Here is a 25,993-nt window from a genome sequence, read left to right as displayed (position 1 = left end):
GACACTTATACAGTGAAAGGAGGACTTTGAGGAGTGATGTTGACTTTTATCTGTTGTTTTTTGTCCAGAATGCTCTTGTGTGTTTCATGGATATTTTGTTCAATGTAAGCAATACTGTAAAACTGTTTCTGTTCTATCATACTGTAAACAGTATTTCTACTGTATCTCCTGTAGTAAAAAGTAAAGGAAAAAAACAGATTTGCTTTTAACTGGAATGCTTTTGAATGTGAACATTACATGTAGACATACAGTTCCCAACCAAGAAATGTAGTGTAAAAACGGTGGATTGCATGTTTTGTATGCAAATACCTGTAAAACCGAAACATAAAAGTCTATGCAGTTTTTGTAATGTCAACAATAGCCAGTATTTTGTTATTCTTTGACAGAATAATTTCATTCTGAGTCAGATTTCCAGTGTTTTGGTAAAGTGTGTGTGTGCAGAGAAAGATGTGTTCTATTTTGAAATGAAGAGTTAGTATATATTTATCAAAATGTGTTTTTGAGAAGAAAATTATCCATTTGGCCAATTGTGTTTTGTAGGTGTGAGTCTGTGTTAAGAGTTTAGAAAAAGAAGTATGGGTAAGTGCTTGTTAGCGATTGAAAAAAGCTGTAATCAGTGGTCAGCTGGAGGGGTTTCATGTCACGTTGAGACCCACTGCTTTGTCTCTAAGTATAAAATCCCACAATGAAGAGTGTCGGTCAGCCTCACTCTGCACAATTCAAACATAAAGCAGCAAAACAAAAAGAAGAAGAAGAAGAAGAAGCACAGTTTGGTTTGAGTCTTTGACACCACAAATAGATTTGAACAAAGAAAATAATAAAATAAAAACACTTTTTTCCAGTGTTGCAAACATCAAACTCACGTTTCAGCAGAATGTCATCAGCAGCATCGAAGGTACGGTGAAGTATCAAAAAGATGCTGTGAAGAAAAGCTAAACGTTTTTTTTCCCTTCTAAATACTTAAGACAAACAACACGTAACACAAAAGAGACCAATCAAAGGAAAACACAGTCAACACTTCTCTTCATCAGTTGTCAAAACACATTTAAAGTCGACAAAATATCCTTTTGCACTATTTCACTGTAAATTCACTGTAAAATGAATTTGCGGTTACGTCGAACAGCATCTGCACGGTTATGCTAATTGCACAAATGTCTCTCCATCTTCTCAGCAGTGATGCTGTCAAACATCTGCTGTTAGAAACTATGAGAAGCCATTCTGTCCGTATCTAGAGTACGTACACAACACCACGAGTGGTTCACATGTCTACAGTCCTCTGCCTCAGCGATGCTCCACGTCATCGGTCCCCGTCGAGCCCGTGACACGGGACACGTCCATTAAAAATAGCGTGACCTGCTTCGACCTCTTCTTCCTCGTCTCTTAGTCTCCTCGTCTCCCTCGTCCGTCAGCCAGAGTCACAAAGCCGAGACTTTAATGATGTTGCTGCCGGCCGAGCTGGTCGTGGTCTGGATGCTCGGAGCGGCAGGGTGACCCGGGACCGGGGCCGGCCTCCTGTGCGGGGGCCGGCGGAGGCCATCGCCATCGGGGGCCAAAGCGGGGGGACTCGGGAGGCTGATGATCGCCGTGGTGATCCGGCTGCCTTTGCTGTTGATCCGGCTGCTTTCATCGGCTTTGCGGTTGAGGTTCGAACGACTAGAGAAAGAGAAAAATGCAAAAAGACTATGTAGAGTTTTGTCCATGTGGACTCGGACCATGTGCAGACTGTAGCCTGGACATCCACTGGTACCGACAGGATTAACCCTACTGTGACCTCGGGGTCAACTTGACCCCTTTCAGTGTTTGCATCTCTAAAAAGAGGGTTGACATTCAGTGACTTTTCCTGATTTAATGGGGGCTAAAAGCTGAAAATAAATTTAACATGACGCTCTGTTTTCACACACTTTGGACGTATTTACAAAAGAATGTGTTAACTTCCAAAAAAGAAAAGTTTATTTAATGGGTTATTGAGGATCACAGTTCTGGACAGAATCCTCCGTCTCCCCCCCCTGATGCTGTGTGGTCCAGCCCGTCCCGACTCTTACCTGGCGGCGTGTGACGGCGGCTCACCCAGCTGGATGTGGATGGCGCTGAGCTCCTGCAGGGGGCTCTGCTGCGTCGGGACGGGGAGGCTGCAGGGGAGGCTGGCGTTGGGCAGGGGAGTGTTTCTTTTCACCCGGCGGCCGCAGCAGGTACCCGCGGAGCTGCTGCCGCGGCTGGACACAGAAGGGCTGCGTGACGGGAAGCTCTGCAGCGCCGTCTCCAGACTGTTCTGCTCGTACATCTGCTCGTCCACGAACTCGTGAGCCTGCAGAGAAGAAACGCCACGCAGGTTTAAAGACGGGGAGGATGTGGTGCAGGGAGGGCAACAGAATGTGAAGCAGATTAAAAGCAGTCTTTAGTACAAGTACAAATACTTGTGTTCAAAAAGAAAACTACAGCCTCTGAAAGGTAGAAAGTAAAAAGTAAAAAATATCCCTATGAAGGACATTTCTAGTGGCTTTTTCTTTGCAAGGCGAATCTCACTTCATAATAATAATAATCAGTTAGATGAAATGTTTTGAGTAAAAGTAAAACATCTAATATTTAACTAATAGAACTAATAGTACTTTCACAAAGTACTTCATCTCCAGAGAGCAGCTCAGAGACTCACAGAACATCCAATTCATGAGGATAAACCTCTACAAAACGTCAAACTGCAGTGGGAAACTGTCAAACCAACATTTGAAGGCATTTTTCACACAAAAATGTGTTTTTTTCCCAGCTGATCTGGAGGCAGGGAGACGAGAGGGAAACATGACTTTTTTTTGCAGTTTTTGAAAGCAATAAAAAACCCTGGAGACTCTTTGTAGACGTGGAGGATTAGAGAGCTACCAGGTACGTCTGCCAAGTACAAACTTCTGATGAAGCGACTGTGGGAGCAAACATGTTACTCAACCTGCCAAACTCTAAAACGTGATCACGGATCTGTTCTCCGTGGTGATCTGACAAGATCATGTTCTGTCAATCGATATCAGTTGTCCTGTAAAAACAAAGTTAAAATTCATGCATGAGTAATAATAATAATCATGTTATTATATTTGATAACAAAACTGTGAAGCGAGCCATTTTTCTGCATTGAGAATTTTTCGTAACATTTTCAATACATGGCTTTTACTTGTCACAGTAGTATTTTTTACCGCGTGGTACTTCAGTAAGGATGGGAATACTTCGATCACTACTACCGAGAGCTCCAAACACACGTTTTTTTCTAATGTCGTGTTTGTCTCCTAGTTGCCAGCACCATCTTTTACACTGTAAAACATACTATGATGAATACCTAAAGTGGAGCTGAAACGACATTTAAGTCGTATCTAGTTAACTGTGATGTATTTCTGAATGAAACGGGAGAGTCAGGCGGGACATTTGATTCCATCGTTCCAATAAGTAGCTCACATGCAGAACTGAAGTTACAGATTGATTGAGGGATGGATGTCAGGATATTATTAAGTTGAAACTGGTTGGTACAGCTCATGTATGCATGCCATTTTGTTTGCAGGAAGAAAAATATATAGAATTTTGACACAGAAATGACATATTTTTATGGCATATATTGTTAAATAGGTGCTCAGTATTACAAGGGATGTTTTCCAAAAGGATTAGAAAGGTGTTTTTAATTTCATAAATAACAATGAATAATTGAGGCGACTGTATTTGACAGCCAGAGAAGCGTTGGGGTGAACCTACCGTGGTTTTCTCCAGACAGTTCAGTAGGTGGTGGTGTTGGCTCTCTAACAGAGAGGTGGACTTAAACAGCTTCTGCTCATCCTCTTCTGTATCCTTAGTGAGCAACACAAACACACACAAACACACACGATTGATGAATGTTGACAGATTTCACACGTTGGTTTATCCTCGTATCTCATTAAAGCACAGAATGACTCGAGTCAGACGTGACTCTTTTGTTCCCATTCCAACCTGAATTATCTCGCTTTGCACTCGTTCATTTCACTCTCGTTCCCATCGTGAGCAGGTGACCGACAACTCCTGCTTAAATAACTTACAGCCAATTACTCACAGAGTGGATTTGCTTGGTGTGAACAGCCTTGGCACGGCCGTATGTTTATAATAATTGGTCTCTATTCCGCGTCTTTCGTGGCATTAATGCTGGTAATTGCCTCGAGTTTGGTTCCCTGTGTAAGCAGGCTGCAGAATAACGGCCTCGTTCCATTTATTGAACCAATGCAATTGTAAAACCGTGTTGTTGCCAGCGTCGTTGCTTAATTATCTAAGTGAGTACCAGCGGGCAGCATGTGATGCTAGAGGCAGCCCAACAGTTCATGTTGATGAAGCTTCGGAAAGAGAGAAAGAGGGGAAACTTATGGAAACATTTTTTGTTTTGTTTTTTGGTATTTCTCCAAACGGGACTTTGTTTCAAAGCTCCAGCCTCAGTATAGCTTAGTCTCAAAGTAATCACAATTGCCAAAAAACATGAAAAACTGAAAACAAATTAATTCCCTCCCCACAGCGCACATTGTTACTCAAAGGATATGGGTGGGTGGCGATCCAGCCCAAGGACTCTCATTCAGATTCCAGACACATGAACAATAAAGTGATGTGGGCACGAGAGAGAAAACTTACGCCTTCTGATGTCTCACTGTGTGGATCTGGCCCCTGGCAGAGGCCCCATCACACACATTGTACAGCTAGAGACCCCTGCCAACTAGCGTTCAAGGTTATTTTCACAATGAAAGAACGCTGATTTGATACAATCCATTTGAAATGTGACCCCGATGGCACTAAATTACACTGAGGAAGTTTTTATTAATGTCTTATATCTTAAGTGAAGAGTCCGTTTACTCATTTATGGACTGGCTCTTTAATTTCTCCCCATGTTCTGAGTATGGATAACATTTATTATGGTATATATAATTTCATACGGCATTGTAGACACATTTGAGACACTTCAAGCGTAGATGAGACGTAATACCAGATGGGACCGTCTCTTTTTTTGGCTCAGCCAGTAAATTTAATACCTGACAAATCAAGGAACATCATCCAAAAAGCCTCTATCCAGGACTCTAAATCATGCATGACTAGCTCCCAGGGTGATTTCAGTCACAAAAGCTAAATTTATTAACTAAAAGCACATTTTATGAACTGTGAACAGCGACTGAATGCCTGACTGTGATATGTGGCACAGAGTCCGAGATAAGGTGGATGTTGTAAATGTGGGTTGTAAAGTCCCACACGGGTCTCATTTATGCAGCGCTGCCCACAACGAGCTCAACAGCAACCTTTTAAAGTGCTGATATCTCTGAATTCTGAATAAAAGTTCAGACAATAATCTAAAGGCGATATGACGATTAGGCACGGGGACAGGCCCGGTTCTACGGGGGTGCATAAGCATGCATTGCACCCCCAAAAAAATAGTTTGCACCCTCAATTAAAAAAAAAAAAAAAGATTTTCATTTTTAGAAATATGATAAAAATAATAAAATACTTGCTCACAAAACAAATTGTAGTTAAACTTGTGACAATTTCCATTAAATACCGTTGAGATATGAGCTTCCAACATCACTCTGACTGTTCAACTGTCAAAATCACTCCGCATTTATGTATGGTGTTTTGTTTATATGTTGCTTGGCAACAGTCCGCTCAGTGGGGATCTATTTTTGTTGGCGGAAGCAATTTCATCCGTTTATATGATTAAATAAACAAACAAATCACAATCTATTGTCAATTATTATTATTATAATTAACAGTACATTTTACGAAATATAACTGTTGTATAAAGTAATATCACGCTCGAGGTCGCAATGTTGTCGCTCTATATCAGCGCTGCTGTGATAGCCTTCGGCGGCCGGTGGCCGGCCGCGTTGTGTGTCGTGTGCAAAATGCGCGCACCCTTAGTATATCTATGGCGAACTGAAGCTGGGTAGCTGGTTTTAGTATAGTACTGGTGCACCCTCTGTAATCTCAGATGCACCCCAAGGCATTCTGTTCTGGAACCGGGCCTGCACGGGGACGATATGAAAACATCATGTCACGATGATCCTGCACAAAATAATTGAGGTTCGCGATATTATTCCGATCATCATCAAAATATACGTTAGCATATACCTTAGCATTTTGCTAAGAAACAAATATTTTATTGCGTTATTGCTTCGTTTTTACTAGCGAACATCCTGTTTAGTGAAGAACAAATCATTAAAAATCTTAAATAAGGTAATCATAAATCATAACCTGCATAAATAAATAATGAATACAGTTGTATTTAAAATTGAAAAATTGTGCAAGACGTTTTTTAATTACATGATACCCTCTGGATTAAAAAGAATTTAAAAAATTTAAAAAGATTTTGAGATTACCCTGATAATGAAAATTCAGGACCCCGAGAGTGTCCCACAGTGCCACGCGGTGTCACGCTGCGGGTGCGTCTCTGGTGTAGCCAGGACTGATTGATTGCAGTGGAAGGTGCCAGACTGGGGCCGCATACAACTTTAGGGCTACTAAAAATATTAAGTACAGCTATTATACACCTCGAGGGGGAGAGTTGGCCATCAGCTAAGCAGAAGGTCGGGGGTTCGACCCCCGGCCCCTGCAGTCTACGTATCCTTGGGCAAGATACTAAACCCCAAATTGCTTTGAGTGGATGTGTGTGTGTCTCCTGAGGAAAGTTTGACACCTTGGTACGTTTGCCTGCATTCGGGTGGTCGCTACTACTTATGATAAAAACACAATAATACTCTTTCATTGCTAATGTGTTATGAATAATTACAATTTCCCCTCTGGAGAAAAATCTAGGATTAAAAAATGACAGCGGGCAGTAATTCCGCGTCCTGTCATTCTAAAGTGAAAAATGAGCTAAAAATACCTAAAGGGATGAAGCTGTAAGGTGTTTCTATGCAAGGTTGTAATAAACGTTCAATAAATCAGCCTCTATGATAATGAGCCGGTGATCATGGGTAATACATAAATGGCTGTCAGAAAATTAAAAAGCCTTCGAGGGGGGGGGGGGGATGACCAGCAGAGCATAACTTCTAATGTAACTATAGGTTGTGAGAGAACCAGCCAGTCATTATATATATATATATATATATATATATGCCCACTCACTCCCAACCTCAGACCCACGCAGCACCACAGACTGACTGACAGCAATGACACCACCGTAATTTGATGCTCTGGCAGCCCCATCTCACACACACACACACACACACACACACACACACACACACACACACACGCACACACGCACGCACGCACGCACGCACACACACACAGAGGGATGCGGGTCGCTCAGCACTCACAGATGGCATTTATATGATAATTCTTACCATTTCCAGACACCCATGAGCTTTCACACTGGACTCGATTAGATTCAAATGCATTTTAGTAACCATCTGCAAGGAGGGGAGTGTGTCACTGAAAGCAAAGGGTGATGGACTGAATGGGAAGGATATAGGCAATTTGCTCATGCATTGCCATACACATTTTTTTTTTTTTACCATGGTGGTGACAAGTTAAAAATAACAAGTGGAGAACATGGCGGTGAATGCTTACTTTCAAAAGGAGAAAATTGGTCGACGCCTGCAAGTGGCGATACAGAGAAGTACATGTAATTTAAATGAGTAGATCGACATGTTAAACATTTACTTTGTCAGAGTGAGAGGAGAGTGTTGGTGTGCATATTTTAGCAAGGAGCTAATTAGCTTAGCTTGACTAAATGGGACGTAAATAGTTTTGCCGTTAAATGACAATAAATATTTGACCCGTGAAACAAATTATTAAATGAAACATAAAAATATGTTCAGCAAAATTCAGACAAGCAACATGTCACTTATAGCACAAAAACAGCTGGTCCACCTTAAAAGGTCAGCCCACCTTAAGCTAGCAATCGCAGATCATGTTGCTAACTTTGGGGCTAACCCCCTTCACTTTAATTAACAGGTGTCAAACGTTATTGCTCACTTCACTCGTTAGCATTGCGCTGGGGAAAGCCACGTCAACGACAGCACTCATCTTGACTGTTAACAGTTAACAATTGGTTAAAGAAGGTTGGATATCGCTAAAAAATTAATAATAATAATTTGGCATCCTGAACTCGTTGTTTCCCCCCCATTGCTAATTTTTATATGAAACTAAGCTAATTGCCATCTTTGGTTCCACACTAATGCCGCATCCACATACGTCGCTACTCGCCCATCACCCCTCTCTTTCGCTAAATTCTACTCGCTGGCAAAAAAAATTCACTGCTACCGGCTAGTTCAAGCGGCAACTCTCTGTGGAACTCTCTGGGCCTGTCCACACGAAAACGTTTTCAGTGCGTAAACGCAGAAGTCTTGTGCGTTTCGCCCTGCCGTCCATACGAATCCGGCGTTTTTGCGGCGTGAATGTAGGCATTTATTTGTCTAATTAATTAACCTTAACGCCTCGTCAAGGTCCTTAGGGTGACGGCTGTTGATGCTTATTGTTGGTTTTATTTATACGTTTTATTTATATAAATTGTCATCTTATGGGTGTTTATTGATCGGTGGTCGGGCGGAGATTAGCTGTAACTCTCACGTGTTGCCATAGCAATGGCAAACATCCGGTCAAGCTCCGTCTCTTCTTCTGCATTTTTGTAGCAGAAACAGCGCCGCATAAGGGCCTGGAATATGTACTACAGCGCGCTGAGTCGTTTTCAGTGGATTCGTCTGGACGCAGATTTTCTTGAAACGATGCCAAGGCAAAACGGAGAAAAAAGGTTTGTTTTGCTTCGTCTGGACGGCCCCTCTGTTGATGTCAACCGTCAATCATCTCTATTCTACATTGTGATTGGTACTCGCTTGGTACTCGCTTCACTCGCATCGCAGAAAGTTAAAATTATTTTGTCTCCGTACCCGCCCACATCGCATCGCCTGTCCTGGCCACATTCCGCTAGAACACATTCACATTCATTGAAGATGGGCGAGTAGCAACGTATGTGAACGGGGTTTAAGTGATTTGTACATTGAACATTATGTACCTTGTAGGAACAGGAGTCTAAATGAGTGAGTGTGGGATCATTGATCACTGCTGCACTTTTGATATTTGCCTCAGCCTCTACTTTTGGTAATGTTTTTTTTATGTATCAAGCATCTACTTATTACCAAGAACAAAATAGCAAAACCCACATGGGAGATTATTATAACGCTTTGCTTCCCCTCTGACCGCGTATAACAACCGGAATGCAGCTCTGCGGCTCCATTAGGGCCTCTAAATTACTTCTAAATCCCCTTCACTTGATCGTGGCAGTAACTGTGTGTCACTTTGAGTGTGTGTGTGTGTGTGTGTGTAGAAAGGGTGTTTGACAAGGAACGATATGATTAATCTCTCATGCTGAATTGTAATCTGGAGAGATTTCATGTCATTTTTTTTTTTTAATGAACACATTTGAAATCACTTCCCAGTAATCACAGCGCGCCCACTTCTGCCCGTTGGCGTTTCTCAGTGTGCGGCGGGGTCAGAGGTCGTTCTCACCGTCAGCTCCAGCAGCTCGTTGAGCAGTCCGTTGCGTTTGTTGTGCAGGAAGGCGTTGGCGCTGCCTGACTTGGATATTCTGATCCTGGCCAGTCTGGCTTTCTGGGCGTGGGAAGAAGAAGAGGTCACAGCATCAGACGGGGTGGGCGGGAGGTCAGGGAAGATGAGTAATGAAGTATTTAATGGTGAGAATCTGCCAATTTACCAACCGAGCTCTGTAGTAATTCTTCACAGCTGCTGCTGTTCTGCTTTAACTCCAACTATTTCAGATATCCAGCACTTTCTTTTCTGTATGAACTCCAACCGACATAAACTACACGGCTAACATTCTCCGGTTCCAACTTTTTACAATGTGAAGACTTTCTGCTTTGTCATACGTCACCTTGGGATTTATGAACTTGTGATATTGACAAAGAAATATAGAAAGTCATTGTTTACTGTCTACATACTGGTGTCCATAGATGGAAAAGAAAAAGTCAAACCTCACTCACACAAAAGCAGATTAAACCTCTGATAGATTTAATTAGATGTGATTGAATATTGTTGTTTTGGGACTGAATGATTTTTATTGTTTACCCTTTCATCTGTAAAATCAGTCCTTGTATTTTCTGATGCTAATATTTGATTTGCTCTGCTGTTTCTCATTCCGTCGATAATGTGTTTTTCTAAAGTGACGTTTATTTCTATCCACTCCAGTGAGGCCAACAGCCACTTTGTTGAAGCTGCAATTTATGTATTTTTTTTGTGTGAGAGTCCACAGTCAGTTCAGGTTAATCCTGTAAAAATAGTAAAATAATGAAAATTAAACCTAAACCACAAACTATCAGTAAAAACGATTAAAAAAACAAGAATCCTCAAACGAGGAAAAAATAACAATGATGAAAATGGAAAATGAGGCACTTTATGATTTAATCACACAACTAAAGGACGGTTTACTGCATCAGACCTGATTCTGCTGCACCTGTCTGCTGAATAAAACAACATTTTGTTCACTTTCAAAGCCTGTTGTCCAGCTCGTCCTCGTCCACAATCTGGTGCTGCATGAAGATTAATGATAAACTCCTTCAACATCCAGACATTAAAACTTGAACAGAGAGATGGGACAGGAAATGAGAGTGAAATGGTATGAATTTGTTCAAATAAAGAGGATAGGACGACTCTGTACGATACACAGCTGTCCTAAGTTGCTTCTGGATACATTCAGTTGAGCAATTTCTTTAACCTCTCTCTCTCCCTCTCTCTCTCCCTCTCTCTGCTAAATACATTTCAGAAACGGGATACGGGCAGAGCAATATCTTCTTCCCGGACGTGAATCAAAAAAAGTAATGCAATTAAGTTTGGATGCTTCAGAAATTGTCCGTCAGACAGTAGATACTTGTAGGAATGCTGGAGATAGAGATGCAATAATAATGACAGCAGCATGGAAGATGGAGGGGGTGGGGGTGAGGTGGGGGTGACACATCCTTTCCCCACTTCTTTCTACGTAGCTTCAGCTAACAGTGTGAATGGATTTGAAAGGGAAAGCGCTGTCGTTGGCTGCCTGCTTCTCTTATTGATCAAAAGCTCCATTTGACACAAGGAAAGAAAAGAAAAAAGTAAAATATCAAAGAATAAGTAACTGATCCCACTGATGTGGTGATGTGTTATTTTTCCGTCTTCTCTGATGGTCCTTTGAGTACTCTTGGTACTCTGCTCACGTTTGGTGAAGTCACAAATGTAAGTACAGGTCCAAGTCATTATCAAGTGTTGAGGTAAGATTTCAAAGTTGCAAAACAAAGGTTTTTATTGAAATAAATGTCATTATCTCTCCATGAAGGCTGGAACACAATGGTGATGAAGCGACGGCCAAACGAGTATCGCAATATTTATTTATCTGCAGTATTAGAAACTGGGTATCTGTGGATATTTCCAGAATATGCAACTAGTTCCACTGGTCCATTAGATGAGAAAACTGGCCTTTATGTGTAAATCTGACGGAGTTCCTCTTTTAAATCAAATTAGGAAAGGTGTAATAATTTGCCTGAAACAGCTGAGCACTTTTTTTTAACAATTGTTGCTCAAACAGGAATAATGTGCTTTTCTACGCACCATATACTGCTCTGGTGAGTATTTATGGCAGCAGGATAAATAAACTACAGCGCCCATGTTCATAGTAATCAAAGGAACTTTTTTTTGTTTATCTCTGTGGAAGATTTCGAACACTTTCGAACACGATCAAGTTGCCAGTTAAATGTCTGCTCATCAGGCTGTAGAATACGTGAATATCTATCCTGGTATTAACACATTTGCTATATTAAGTTAATCTTACAAACAACAATAACCCATAAAATGACCTCTAAGTTTCTAGGCAACGGTCGAGTGGTGGTGAGGAAGTATTTCACGGCTGGAGAACGTCTTTGAGGTAAATTATTTTTAAATTACAGTCTGTTCATAGAGAGGCCTAATGGACCCCCTCACCTCTCGAGTGCTGATGGATTCTCGGGATTTGAACTTTTTCCGCCCCCTCTATCTGTAGTCTTGGTTGAAAATCAAACCTATATGCTCCAAAATTACCACCCGCAGTCTGACAGTCCGACAGCCAGACTGCAGCAGTCTGGAGAAAAAGGCATGAAATGTTCAGCTGGAAGACAAGTGAGCCTTGAAACTCCTGCACATAGAAACCCTATTTCCTTTCCCCCCTTTTACCCCAATCAGCCCCTCTTCAGCCTCTCCATTGTATTCTCTCTCTCGTCGTTTTCCTTCACGTCCAACCTCGTTCTCCCTTTCCTCTTTTCCTCCTGTCATCTTGTTGTGCCATCAATTCTCCGGTCTTTTCTTTTTCCTCGACAGCCTGTCATCCTCTCACTGCAGCTCCACTTGACTTTGCCGTCCCATTACCGGTGTGACCTTAGTCCATTTACTGCCTCGACGCTCCCGACACTGACGGTGGCTACGCCGGGTGCAACCCCGCCCCCCCCCCCCCCCCCCCCCCAAATAAAACCTGTCTTCTTCTTCTTATATGTGGGAATCAGGCACATTAGTATCAGGGGGTTGTTTCTCCTGTTAGTTGTGCCATCTGTGGGTGACTGAACACGAGGAGGAGACAATGCTGCGCTCCACACTGAAGCCCACCATGCGGTAGTTAGCAGGGAACGACTATCATTAAACCCAATTTAGATTCTCCACTTTCTATTTTCTGACGGGGGAAGCTACAATGGGTGCATGAGAAGACCTTTTAAAAGTCAAATCCCCAGATGACTGCATAATTGTAATGGGAGCAGGGAGCAGCCTGTTGTTAGGAGGAAAGAAGGCGAAGGAGACCTAGAGAGGAAGGGGGAGGCCAGGAGAGACGGAGTGCTAGAGGAGGGAGGGAGAGCCGGCGAGCAGGGTTAATATAAAACAAGTCTTTTCTACTTTTCGTCCTCTTTCTGTTCTCATGGAATCGGCAAAAACAATCGAGCACATGTTGCTATAAAAAGGGCTTTTCTGTGAATTGGTGGACGCTCACAGGTGTGCAGTAAATGTGTCGGTAACCTTTTTACAGTTGTGGGCATGAATAGGAAGGGAAGAATAGACACAGAGCCATCCAGCAAAGAGCTCCGGGTTTCCAGCAGGCAATTATCAACTTTGGAAACAGCTGTTGAGAAAACTATTTGTCTGCCGGGGTCCATCAGTGAATACTGAAGAAATGTTTGCAGTTTTTTCGATCTCTTTCAGAACTTCTTGCTGCGGTTTCCAAGGACATTAATTCAAGCTTTTAAAGCAGTTCCTCTGAGCTCGGGAACGTCTTTCAGCAGGTGTTTCGGTTCACTCTCACTTCTCTCATCGTCATCGTTTTTGGTATTTGCTGATAACAGATGCCTTAAAAACCCACTGTACTATAAACCAAGCACCAACTGCAGATTACTAATCCGTTGGAGTAAATCTTACTGTCCGACCCCGTCAACATCCACTCAATTCACTGATTCAAAGAACAATACCAAGGTTTAGTGTTAGTCTAAACACGTCTGGCCTTAAAAACGTTGATACTGTTGTAAAAAGTGTTTTCCATTCCTGCTCCCCACAGCAGAAAAAAAGCATTAAAATGTAATTTTAATTTAACAGCTCAATAATGCTTTTATGAATTAATTCCTCTTTTAAAGTGCATCATATATCCCAGAGTTTCTCCTGATTAATTTAACAGGCATTTAACCAGAGAGACACTAATTCTACGAGAGCTTCCTTTGAATTTGTTTAAGTGAAGACTTTTATTGTCCCGTCGTGGTTTAAAAAACACGTTTTACAACTACTGTTAAAAAAATTAGGAAAATCTTTAATTTCCTTCAGGGGAAATCAACAGATCCATATAAAAACAATGGTTTGTACAACAAGTATAAAATACTAATGACCAACAGATCATTAAATGCTACTAGAGTAAAGAGTTGTTCTTTGTTGCTGCCGAATTGCATCAAGTCAAGAGTTTGTATATTTATATTTACATATTTGAAGATTAGATAATCCATGTGGCTGATCAATCAGCGATTAAATAATGTTGGCATTATATAATGTTTTGTAGATGATGACTCACAAAAAAACAACAGCTCCCTGAGTTATTATCCTGACAGTTGTCTGTCCTCCCAACACTTTTTGTCTCTCCTGCTGTCAGTAGCTGTTGCTAGGCAACAGTCCATTCATGCCCATATACAAATGAGCAATAGCAAAACAATATTTAATAGATAATGGGGAGGTTAAGGACAACTTTTAAAAGCATGATGGAGAAATCTATTTAGAAACATAATTTTCCTGCTATGTTCCCAGTCCTGTCCTGTTTTCAATAGTGGAAAAAATACATATTTGTGAAGAAATAATTTCTATTTTGAAAAAGAAAAAATGCCAGAGGGGGTTAGGATAAGGACCTTATGAGAATAGTTGCAGAAACTAAGTCCGTGTGCAGAGATATTTCATTTAATTTCAACCTTTATTTATTAAATAAATATCTAATGAAACAAGTAAAAGTAATTGAGCCGTTAACAAATGAAACCAGAGGAAATAAATGGGAGAACTACCCAGAAAGTGAAAAGTCATGACACTAAATATGAAGATATTGCATTTCAGCTTAATAAAAAAGTTAAGTTGAAGTAAAGTAAGTAAAGTAAGTGAGTGAGTAAAGTAAGAAAATTAAGAAAAGTAAGTAAAGTAAGTAAGTAAGTTAAGTAAGTAAGTAAGTAAGTAAGTAAATTAAGTAAGTAATGTAAGAAAAGTAAGTAAGTAAAGTAAGTAGGTAAAGTAAGTAAGTTAAGTAAGTAAGTTAAGTACGTAAGTAAGTAAATTAAGTAAGTAATGTAAGAAAAGTAAGTAAGTAAAGTAAGTAGGTAAAGTAAGTAAATAAAAGTGAGTTAGGTGTTTTGGTTCTCTCATCTCAAAGTCAACAGTTTTTTTTAATGATTTTTTTTTGTTTAATGCATGAAATAAGGTCTTAAGCTTGAGAGATTTGTTCTATAACATAAATATGTCGGTACATATCCCACTCGTGAAATTTGAAGGTTTAGCATTCCTTAAAGAAGATGGTGGCTAACAAGCGGCTACATGAGACTACAAAACGTTAGAATGCCAAACAGTAATCTGCCTTTAGTTAGCTTTTTAGCTAATACAATTGTTGTGGTGTATTATCCATCAATCCTATGCAACTATTATGCTTTTACTTGATGGGATGGAAACCTACTGTCAGGATCTGTGTTTTGTCATGTTCTGTTTCCTTGGTTTTGATTTCCTGTTTTATTTTGTCCTCAGTGTGGTTCCCTGTCTCGTACTTCCTGGTCCTTGTTGTTTCCGCTGTCTTGACTCCCCCACCCTCTCGTGTTGATTACCATGCCTGCCCTGATGTGTTTCACCTGTCCCTCGTCAGCTCCCTGCCTCCCTGTGTATATAGTCTGTGTGTTTCCCCTGTCTCTTGTCGGATCATTGTCGCTGTCGTCTGTCGTTGTCACTGCATGTCACTCTGTCTGCTGCCCCACGTCTCGTCCTTGGATTTGTTTGTTTCTGCCTCCCGTGTCCCTTCGTGTTTTGGTTCCTGTTTAGTAAGTGTTTCTTTGATAGTCGTTTTCGCCCTCGTGGTCTCCTTTGTTTGATACTTTGTTTGAGTCTTAGTTTTTGGTTTGTATTTCGTTTATTATTAAAATAAAACCCTTTTTCACTGCATTTGGGTCCTCACCTCCTGCTTCCTAGCCAAACCGTGACACCTACTTTTGATTTGTTTCATTTCCTTCTCACCTCTGCTGTTTCAAAGCCATGAATTAATGAGAAAGAAATACACAATTCGGATTCTTAAGTTGCGATAGATTCAAACCTGGATGTTTCCCTCCTCAATGAGCCTTCAGCGGCTGCTCTCTAACTTCATAGCAATCTTATCGCTGCAGAAAGGTCAAGCCCACTGAGTGAGTGTAGTGAGTGGAGAGCGAACATTTAGTACTTGGATTTAAAGTGTGTGCGTGCCAGAAAGAGGGCGAGATAGGGTGTGTTTGTGTGTGGAAGGACGTTGAATAATGTGGGTCTGAAGGGTGAAACATGTCCTTTGTGGTGGGATGATGATGATGATGAAGGTTGAAGGACTTTGCAATTCACACATACAATTCCTAAACAGGGTCAATTCTTGTCACCATTGCCCTTTTTTAAAAAAAAGTTGTAATATGTTTCATCGGTCTACTTAAAAATAATTGGCTTAACCTTAACCTCATCAACCTCCCATTCATTCTCATTAACATAAACAACAATACATATAATAACCCTGTGGTACTGAAAACCAAAGCACACACTCCAGTAACAGAAAGACGTATTTATCCCCACCCATAACTCCTGAATCTCCCTGCTGGAGCCGATGGGATGAAGTAAAGACGCTGACTTTTACCTTCTGAGCACGCCGCTTGTCTGCTCTCTGGTTCTGGTGGTAGATGCGACTGAAGTTGGAGACGATGACGGGGACGGGGAGCGCGATCACCAGCACGCCGCTCAGCGAGCAGATGGAGCCAAAGATCTTCCCGGCGATCGTCTTCGGCACCATGTCTCCGTACCTGCAAGTGAGACGGGTGAGGTTAGACGGCGATCTTAGATGCATGACGTTCACTTGACCTCACGTATTATGTTTACATTCCACCTGTTTTTACACTTGTTTTCAATTTGTGCATGAAGAAGTAGAAATGCAATAAAACACAGAAAAAAACCAACTGTTTTTTGACTACAACTTGCATTAGACAGATTTTAGAGAAAGCGTTAAAACAACTGATACTCATCTAATTATGAAACTTGTCACATTAAAAATATGTAAGAACATGACGATGGACATTTTTTTATCTTTTATCATATCATTTTATCTTGCCAAAATGTCTTGCCGAAACATAATAATGGCTCTACATTGTCACACAAAAACGAGGTTGAATTATTCCTGCAATCTCAAAAGTTCTTCCTGATCCGACTGGGTCTGAATTATTATTTGTTGAAGTGTAGTGAAATCTCAATTTCAGAGTACAATATTTGTCATTTTATTTCAGTGTGCTTTGCCAAAAATCCCACCGCACTTTGCAAAAAAAAAAAAAAAATCAGTTATGAGACATTACACCGTTCAATGAGGACGCAAACTAGTCAATTCCAATTCACTGCTTGCTATAAAGCTAAACCTGCATTCATTGCATCGCAAAAACAAGCTGGAAACACATTAAGTCTCTTTCATAAAGATTCAAGAAAATTAGTAAATAATGGAGGGATTACAGACAGCGTAACTCCTGTCATTCGTGCCTCTGATAATTCGATCATACAGGTGACTGGCTGCCATAACAGCTGGCCAGAGGTAGAGATTGGACCACTGCTTTCTGAAGAGCTCAGACTAGTCTTAAAGGGCCCATATTATGAAAAACAGGTTTTCTCTGGCCTCTAACCTCTATCTCTGTTCTACAAACACAAAAATGCTACCGACACTATCTTTATTCATCTCTGCTTCCGAAGGCGGAGAGACGAGGGCAGGCTCTGCCTCAGACGCCGTTCTCGTAAACCAAAGTCCTCGGCGTGACGATTTCCTCAAGGGCCCTTTTAAAAAAGAATGGATGGAGCATCGGAAGTTTGATTTTTGCTCCTCAAAGTTTCCGTAGAACACTTGCACACATCAGAACGCCCTTTCTTTCTGCACCTTCGGGCGTTTGGCCTCGTTGGCTCCTCCGAGTTTCCTCTCCACTGCCTTCTCGACACAACGAGACTCTTGACAGGTGAGCCCCATGCACTGTTGACCGCTGTGTCTTAGTGCTGGGCGGTATGACCAAAAATGTATATCACGGTATTTTTCAAAATGATATCGGTTTCACGGTATTTGACGGTATTTTTTTTTTCAAACACGACTGGGTGTTAACCTAATTTTCTAATAATTTAGAGAATAATTACTGCAGTAAATTGGCTTGGACTGACATATTTTAATGTCATAAGGAGTGAATATTGTAGAAAAACATTAATGTCCACACTAGCATTAATGATGTGAAGGAATCAGAATGCATGACTGTTGCAGTCAAAATACAGAACCCTTTATTGTTTTGCAACTTGAAAAAACATCTTTTGTAAACCAACTGGCTACACAATGTAAACAATACGTCTCCTGTAACTGCAATATGAAGACTTCTTTATCCACTGGACATCAATTAAGGCAACATCCATAAATAATATTGAAACAAATAAATTAAAAAAAATAAATAGTTCCACAGTTTGCTTTTCTTGTCGTAGGCAGTCCCCCTAGCAAACGCGTCTTTGAGTGACATTTGACTCGTCTCTTCTCCCGCAGTGCGAACAGCGGCTACAACTTTAGCCCGACGGCATTTGCAGAATATTGTTGTTTGTTCGACGTCGATTTTTTAAAGCCGAAGAATTTCCAAACAACAGACACGGCTCCTCTTTTCGGCACAAGTTCTTCTGTTTCATTGCTTGCTCGTTCGGAACTTTCGGCGAAAGTTTCGGCGAAAAAAAGAAATGGATAAACACGGCGAAAGTTTCGGCAAAAAGAAACTTTCGCCGTGTTTATCTATTTTTTCACCGCATCTTACGCTCAACACAGGCTGTGCTCTCGCATGCTGCTTGTTTGGTGCAGCTGCTAAACAGCCCCCTCTCAAACAATGTCCGGCGGCGCGACGTTCCGCCGCTCTGCGTTCCCGACGTTCATACGCTACACACTCACCGGTATTGGGGTATATGAAAAATGCATATCATAAACAAAAAAAACACCGGTATTCGGTATGAACCGGTATACCGCCCAGCACTACTGTGTCTCCTGAGGGCCGCTCTCTGCCCGGACCTGGCTGGGGGCTAGCTTTCCACTTTTCACACTGTTGGAGGTTTTTTGGGGGGCTGAAAGCTTTTCGCTCGCCACACTCGTGAAAATCCCAATATTCGTTAGACTTCCACCGAAGGTTGGGGGATTATCACAAACCCAGCCTTCGCTGCTCAAACCCTCTTTGAAAGTTACTTTTTCACAATTCTTATGTTATTATTTTGTGCTGGATACATTTCTCATACTAAGGTTTGGATAATGACTTTTTCACACAGATATATGAGCTTTATGTAAATAAAACATGATCATGTAAAGAAGAGGCAGGACATGATGAGCTTAGCTTCCTCCTATCCCTTCGCAATTTATTTTCTATTTTTGTGTCTTTTTAATATTTGTAAGACTTACTTTATGTCATGTAAATATTATACTTCGTATTCGAGGAAAATAAAGATCAAAGCAATAGAGGCGCACAGGTGATGCCAGGGGCGTAAGCAGCATTTGATATATTGGGGGGTCCTGTTTAGGCAGGGATTCTTGGGGTCCTCCCCCAGAAAATTTTGGAATGAAGTAAATGCAATTTCCCACATTCTCGTGCATTCTAACATGTTTTTAGAAGATGTCTCTTCCGTATCTAATGTCTCTTGTTCCTAGAAATGAAAATGAGAATAAAATAGGCCTATGACAACCCTAGCCCCAACCCTAACCCTAACAACAACCCCAATTTTCACATTTCTGCTTATATCTCGGGAACGGAGGGTCGTAGAGACTCGGGAGTGGGTGGTGTCTGACCTTATTCAACCCTTCTGAACACACCAGTCTGTAGCCCGTGGCATTGTCAATTTACACAAGGCTTTCTTTTCAGCTACTTAAATTATCCACGCTGTTTCTTTCTCATCTCCACCACCATTTTTTCGTTTCAACATTTTTTCGTTTTCTCTGTGTAACTTCAGAGGGAAGTCAGTGACCCAGCGAGGGTCAGGCTGAGCCAATCAGATTGAAGAAAAAGTGGAGCAGACAACTTTTTTAAAAGGTGGGGGGGTCCTGACCCCCTCAATATATGTTTTTTGATTTGGCCACAGGGCTTGTTGTCATCGCTGCCGGCTACCAGACAATCAGACGGATGATTTCACCGTTCCTCTCGGTGTCTGCAGATGAGAGGTCTCCTTCAGCGTCTCCGACTGCTCTGTTGTTGTAATCTTTGACACTTCACACCCATTATGATGCGTCAAACGTCATTAGGAATGAGTTACACTGGAATATTCATAACTTTGCTCTTTGCAGCGATTTCCTTCACAACGGGGGTCGTATTTTGAAGTAAAATGACGGACGCCAAAACACATAGATTATGAATAGTTTGTTGTGATTGCTTGTATGCAGAAAAATAAATCATTTTTAAAGCTGGCCTTTCATTCATGATGGTGATCAAACTGTTAACAGCCACTTTCTCTCATTCGAACATTTAAATTTAATCAATAGCTCCACTATTGGTGACCAGAGAGTCTTTTTTCTTTTTTTAACAGCTCTTTAAAATAGTATGCAAACAATTTAAACTTGAATGGACTTGAAACTTGTTTCCTTATAACTGCATGTGATTAGATTCGATCTTTCCTTTGAACCACGACACCCAGATGCAATTAATGGGATTCAATAAGATGCTAAATTGACCAATCAAGTATGTGCAAACCCTCATTCCTTACTTTGAACGCAGCATTTCTGCTGTTTTCTAGCTGGCGATCGTTGGGTCTCATAGCATTATAAACTAACCAGTAAACAACGTTAAACTTAAACAATTTGAATGTGTGTGTATGAGTGAAATTAAAACCAGATGCATGTCTTTCATTTACTTTGTTAGTGTTTTGCGAGACATTCCAGTGAATCCCACGGCTGCATTTTGCATTAACAAATCTATAAATTTGCATCTGGTCCAGACAGCGGTTGCAGTATGAAATGTCAAGCGTTAGAAACTTTTGCTTGAATATTAAGGCTTAATAATGCAGTCAATGAGTTTGTGTATAAATAATGCATTAACAGTGCAGGTGCAGGAAGGTGCTCGTCTCCCAGATAAGCAAATATAATCAATGTATGGTTTGCCTCGATGACAGGATGACAGCTATTAACCTTTTCGAATCAATACACCAGCATGAGAAACAGGCAAGTAGAGAGTAAATTAAGCAAATAAGGAATTATTCAGGAAAAGAAAGAGTAGTTAAATGATGCAACAAGGCACGGAACACAGCAGTAGGGCCATTTCCCCGGTAAGTGGTCTTCAACAGGGATTCATTACTGTGCTTTTCCCCATCTGCAACAGTTTGAAAAAGAGGCCTAAGCGAGTGGAAACAAATCAATTGTGAGGGAATTTATTCAGTCGTGTGTTTTACCCTTTCTAATCTCCAGCTTGTTATGCTTTTCATTAAAAGGAAACTCAGCTTCCAAAACATGCTGAAGGAACAGCATGAGATCTGTGAGGGGCATCAAAAGAGAAATAAAAAAAGTATATATATAATAAAAAAAGAATTGGACTGGATGTGCTGCATCAAAAAAGGCACCGCGAAACCAAAGCAATCAGTCTGGCTTAGTTTCTGCTTATGGGAGGCAGGATTGGAAGCGGCAGTTCAAACCACGTCAAATGTTGTTACAGCTGTGATGAAGAACATTAGAAGCCGTTATCATGAGAGCAGAAACAGTGTTCAATGTGGACTCCAGCTACAGAGGAGACTTACAGGATGCCAAGAAAAGGATCCAAACATCCCAAGTTTTTCGTACTAATCTTGAGAAACCACTGAGGATTAATTAACACGCACATCGTGTAGGTGTTGGGCTATCGGAGCAGCATCATTCAAATAAAATAAGAGGTAACGCCTGCACATCCTCCACCACATTTTGATCCAACAAGGCAAAAACTTTCAGTTCATTTTTCACTTTGCAACAACTTTGGGTTCATTCGTCTTCAACAAGAACGTCATTACACTTTCTCAATAGTCAAATGCTTCTGGTGTCTATCCGGCACAATCGATTTGAAGCTGACAAAAAAAAAAAAAAAGATGATGGATTTATTGCTGCAGGTGAAGGATTCTACTCGAGGATTGTTTTTCAGATATTGCTTGCTGAACGAAGAGAACCGGCTTAGTCCAGATTTCCCCTCATCATATCGCTGCTGTGGGATCTGAGATGTATTTGCTATCATGAGGTTTAATTGATCTGAAAATCTCATTTAATTGGCTTTTTTTAAATTCATCAAAGTAGCAAAAGATGTAAAGTTTAAGAATTGATAACAGCCATTTATTCAACAAAGGGACGATCCTTTCGTGCCTTTAAAGATTTACTGAAACACATTCGTGTAAATCTCCTGAATAAGTGGTGAGCAGTCGAATCCTGGTTGCTTTTTCGTCACAGCCATTACAAAATTACATAATCTGCCATGAATGGAAGTGGCTCTGATACAATGCTGCTCCACTTGGTGTGGAATTTAATAAAACACATTATAGATACAAGTGCAGATTCTGCTGAGTAGGCTATTTTATATTTTTATACACCACTGATCAAATTTTGGTGGCAGCAAAACAATGAATGAATGAATGGGGGTATGCAGTAATATTTTTTTTAAATATTTTTTTTCATTCTAATTTTACTGTGAATGTTTTGACCAAACTTGTTTGTTTATATTCTTCTTGTTGTACAGTTTGATGGAAAGAAATTTAGAAATAAAATGTATTATTATTATTATTATTATTATTATTATTAGCATTTTATTATTATATTATGTGGCATGTGCTGATTTATTTTACACTATAATGGAGCACAAACTTAGCATTGCTTTGGGAGACATAACATCCTGTAATGACTGAATGTCCTCAGTAGAGATTTGACAAATCTCAGTACTTTGTAGGCCTTGAGTTCCTCTTTTGTGTAGATGCTGTATGGTTTTCCAGATGCTAAATGTTAGCTTACTAATGTAAAACAGCTCATCTTCTGCTGGAAAACCAGTAAATAAACTTGAGAAACGTCCGGATGAATCATGTTCCTTTAGAACCAGTAAAAACAAAACTTGGAGCCTTCAAAGTTGATGTTAAATGTTAGAAAACAGTTGCCTGTTCACATTCAGCAGACAAAGAGCAACATTAGAATTCAATGGAAGTCAAACCTAAGTCCATAATTCACTCTCGTTTTTAGCTCGGTTTTTGGTCTCCACCAAATCCCGAGGGAAATATCTGCACTTTATTGACCGGCTAGTTGCCCACTACGTCTGTCTGCTGTTTGATACTGAGCAGATCGTGTACTGTGGGTTTATCTGTGATTTTTTTCCCGATAGAAAACAGCTGCCTGCTGCTGGAAACTGGGTTGATGAGTGCAGACGGAGGGAATCAAAGCAGACGAATTTGCAGAAACCATGAAACCAAAACAGCGAGCAGAGTGAAACTGCAGAGTTGTGTGATAATTGTCTGTATGTTCATCACTTTAACATTTCCCCTTCCATCACAGCTGTTAAATCCAGGCTCAAAACACACCTTTTAACACTGGCCTTCCCTGTGTTTTCATTTTCTTACCCTGCTATGTCTGTAATTCAGTGTCTGTCTCTTACTTATTTTAATCTGTTGATTTGTAAGTGTATATTTTATTTATCTTTAGTTAACACTGTTGAGATGTGCTCTAGAAATAAACTTTACTTACTTACACTACACCATTTGACCAATTGTTACCATAAACATATTGATTAGTGCAGCTTTAAGACCTGAATGATTGTCCGATTTATATATTTTTTTGCCCTGTCATTGTTTTTAGCAACGTGGCGTCACTACAAGATCTCAGCAATCGACTTTAGTGCTGTAATAATGACATGAATCATAACAATAAAATCCCTAAATATCCATACCACAAGCTACAGTTGCATTATAAACTCAACGTTGCACACAGACTTGTACAGTATTCATACATAATTGCTTTTAATGTGTGATTTTAACCTGTGATTATTCAGTGTTGCTTTTATTTGATTTTATTTAACATGTTGTTATTATTTTGAATTTAAACTTGTTTTTTTTTTAGCAGTGTTTCACAGAAAGGGCTTAATCTATCAGCGTCTAAAGTCACATGATACTTTGACGGAAGCTGCTGCCTCTATATCATTTTGAGTGAGATTAAACATCACTTCATACAAATCTCCTGCAAGAAAAATGTTTGCAGGTCAAACACCTCCGCTGCAAAAACCATTGTGGTCTTGTTTGTTGCTCTCTTGACCCCCAACACAGAAACCAATCTGCAACACCTCAGGAAAGGCAACATGAGCAATGGCTGACCTGAGAATCTTTCCAGGGGGACCGTAAGGGGCACAACACCTGCCGTATTGATATTTACACACAATCTCACCTTTTTCTCTTTTCTATTAGAAAAGAAGAAGGAAAAAAGATTGAGAATAACAACGGAAAGAAAGAAGGAAAGAAACCATCCGATGTCTGTTATTACACACACAAAGGGTGGTGAGGGATGTGGGATATTAGTTCTTGTGACCTGCTGCCACTGGACAGAGAGCGCCATCCATCATGACGTATGGGAGCTCCTGTTTAAATTAGAAGCTGGTCCATCTCAACTGGGAGAGTTAACATCAAGGGCAAACATACCTGCCACAGAGGGCAGGTCAGAACTAACCCTAACCCTAAAATAAAAAAAAACTGTGATTTTATTCAAAAGCACGAATAAAGCTGCTTTAAACGGAGGTTAATTCTGGCCAAGGGCTGCACAATAGTAGACAATAAAAACAGCGAATGAAGGCTATTATAAATGATTTACCCAGGTACAGTTTCTGAAAGCCTTGTCCTTTTCCAACTGCCCACCTCTTATTCATACAGCTTCAGTGTAGCTGCAGCCCATTCTCATGCAACTGTTCTGAAGGCTGACGCTTGGTCACGACGCCCCTTTGGCGTCGCTCTAATGGACCACGGAAGCATTTGTTGAATGCTTTTAAGGTTGTGGCTCCAAAGATTGTAGGTTTCATACGTGACACAAACAGTGGTCTCCTGAGTGAAAGCATTGTGTTTTTTTTTTTGTTCCTACCCATCCCACCAGCTCCTTCTGTCTTGATGCTACATCCCCACACTCCCGGAGCACCGGAGCATCACACACATATTCACACGGATGGTTTACAGGCTTCACAGCATGCCTGTGTCTCTATCAGAAGCTGTGGGACGTAATAAAGCATCATTATTTAGTCTTCTGCATGATTCATTTTTTGCTTCAACTGTAAGTGTGTCAGCAAATTGTCCGTCAAATGTGAATTCTTTTCATTGTGGTATTTCTATTTGATGCATTTTGTGACTTTTGCAACATTGAATAAAGTAGATTTTATATATATTTTCTGAATACAATTTCTGAATATATTTTTAAGTTTTCACAACTTAACATTTTTAGTAAATGAAACGGAATGCAATTGGAAAAATGAGTTGTTGTAACTTAACATGCTGAGTTGAATGATTGGAAAGGAGAGTTTATTTTACAAGAGATTTTAAGTACAAATGACTTGCCTGTTAGTTTGTTATTTAAATAGTTATGTCCAGTCCATTGCTTTCATTAAATAATTGGTTTACGTTGAATCTCATGCCTCAAAGTCCAGTCTAAAGACATGCAGCATGGGGATAGGTTCATTGGTGACTCTAAATTGCCCGTAGGTGTGAATGTGAGTGTGAATGGTTGATTGTCTCTATATGTCGGCCCTGTGATAGACTGGTGTCCTCTCCAGGGTGAACCCTGCCTTCACCCAATGATAGCTGGGATCGGCTCCAGCCCCCCCCCCCCCACCATTGTCTACCACTTTATCCTGAATACAGGATAAAGTGGTAGACAATGGATGGATGGACAGTGCATTAGATTTATCTCTGATGGTCTGAACAAGAGGAAAATGGTCCTTTTTTAAAGTATTCCGACTGGTAGTTGCTTGGCTGGCATTTACCTAAGTCTCTGTTGTACACCAGCTACAGGTTAACTTAGCAATCAGGCATCCTTGAAACTTGTTCTTGTGAAATCCTGACTGTACTGACAGCGATAGTCTGTTTCACTTTCTTCCAACAAATGTACTTATTGTAAGTCGCTTTGGATAAAATCGTCTGCTAAAAGCCCTAAATGCAATGTAAACGTATGGGAGCGTAACATTGATCATTGCTTATTTTAATGTGTCATTTCAGATATGGAGCAGATATTACACATTGCGGAAAACAACGATTAAATGAACAATCAAATGAAAGCGAAAAAATAGAACTATTTCACCAATTT

At 40.5% G+C, this 25,993-nt stretch overlaps 1 protein-coding gene across 2 annotated transcripts in view; it reads right to left on the bottom strand.

Moving 5' to 3' along the window:
* Window positions 1–1,117: 1,117 nt before the first annotated feature.
* Window positions 1,118–25,993, bottom strand: part of LOC311024082 (A-type voltage-gated potassium channel KCND3-like) — a gene marked incomplete at its 5' end in the record, with an annotated part of 67,306 nt that continues 42,430 nt past the window's right edge. The window contains 5 exons of one of the 2 annotated variants that reach the window (XM_084026311.1): window positions 1,118–1,653; window positions 2,043–2,305; window positions 3,724–3,816; window positions 9,481–9,582; window positions 16,337–16,505. In XM_084026311.1, coding sequence (XP_083882437.1) covers window positions 1,416–1,653; window positions 2,043–2,305; window positions 3,724–3,816; window positions 9,481–9,582; window positions 16,337–16,505 — 865 coding nt within the window. In that variant the 3' untranslated portion in view covers window positions 1,118–1,415. The remainder of the gene's footprint in view (window positions 1,654–2,042; window positions 2,306–3,723; window positions 3,817–9,480; window positions 9,583–16,336; window positions 16,506–25,993) is intronic. The other variant, XM_084026312.1, reaches the window with a different exon arrangement.

The sequence above is a fragment of the Eutrigla gurnardus genome, assembly GCF_963514095.1.
Source record: "Eutrigla gurnardus genome assembly, chromosome: 2".
NCBI classification, from domain to species: Eukaryota; Metazoa; Chordata; class Actinopteri; order Perciformes; family Triglidae; genus Eutrigla; species Eutrigla gurnardus.
This window is presented reverse-complemented; position numbering and strand designations above follow the sequence as displayed.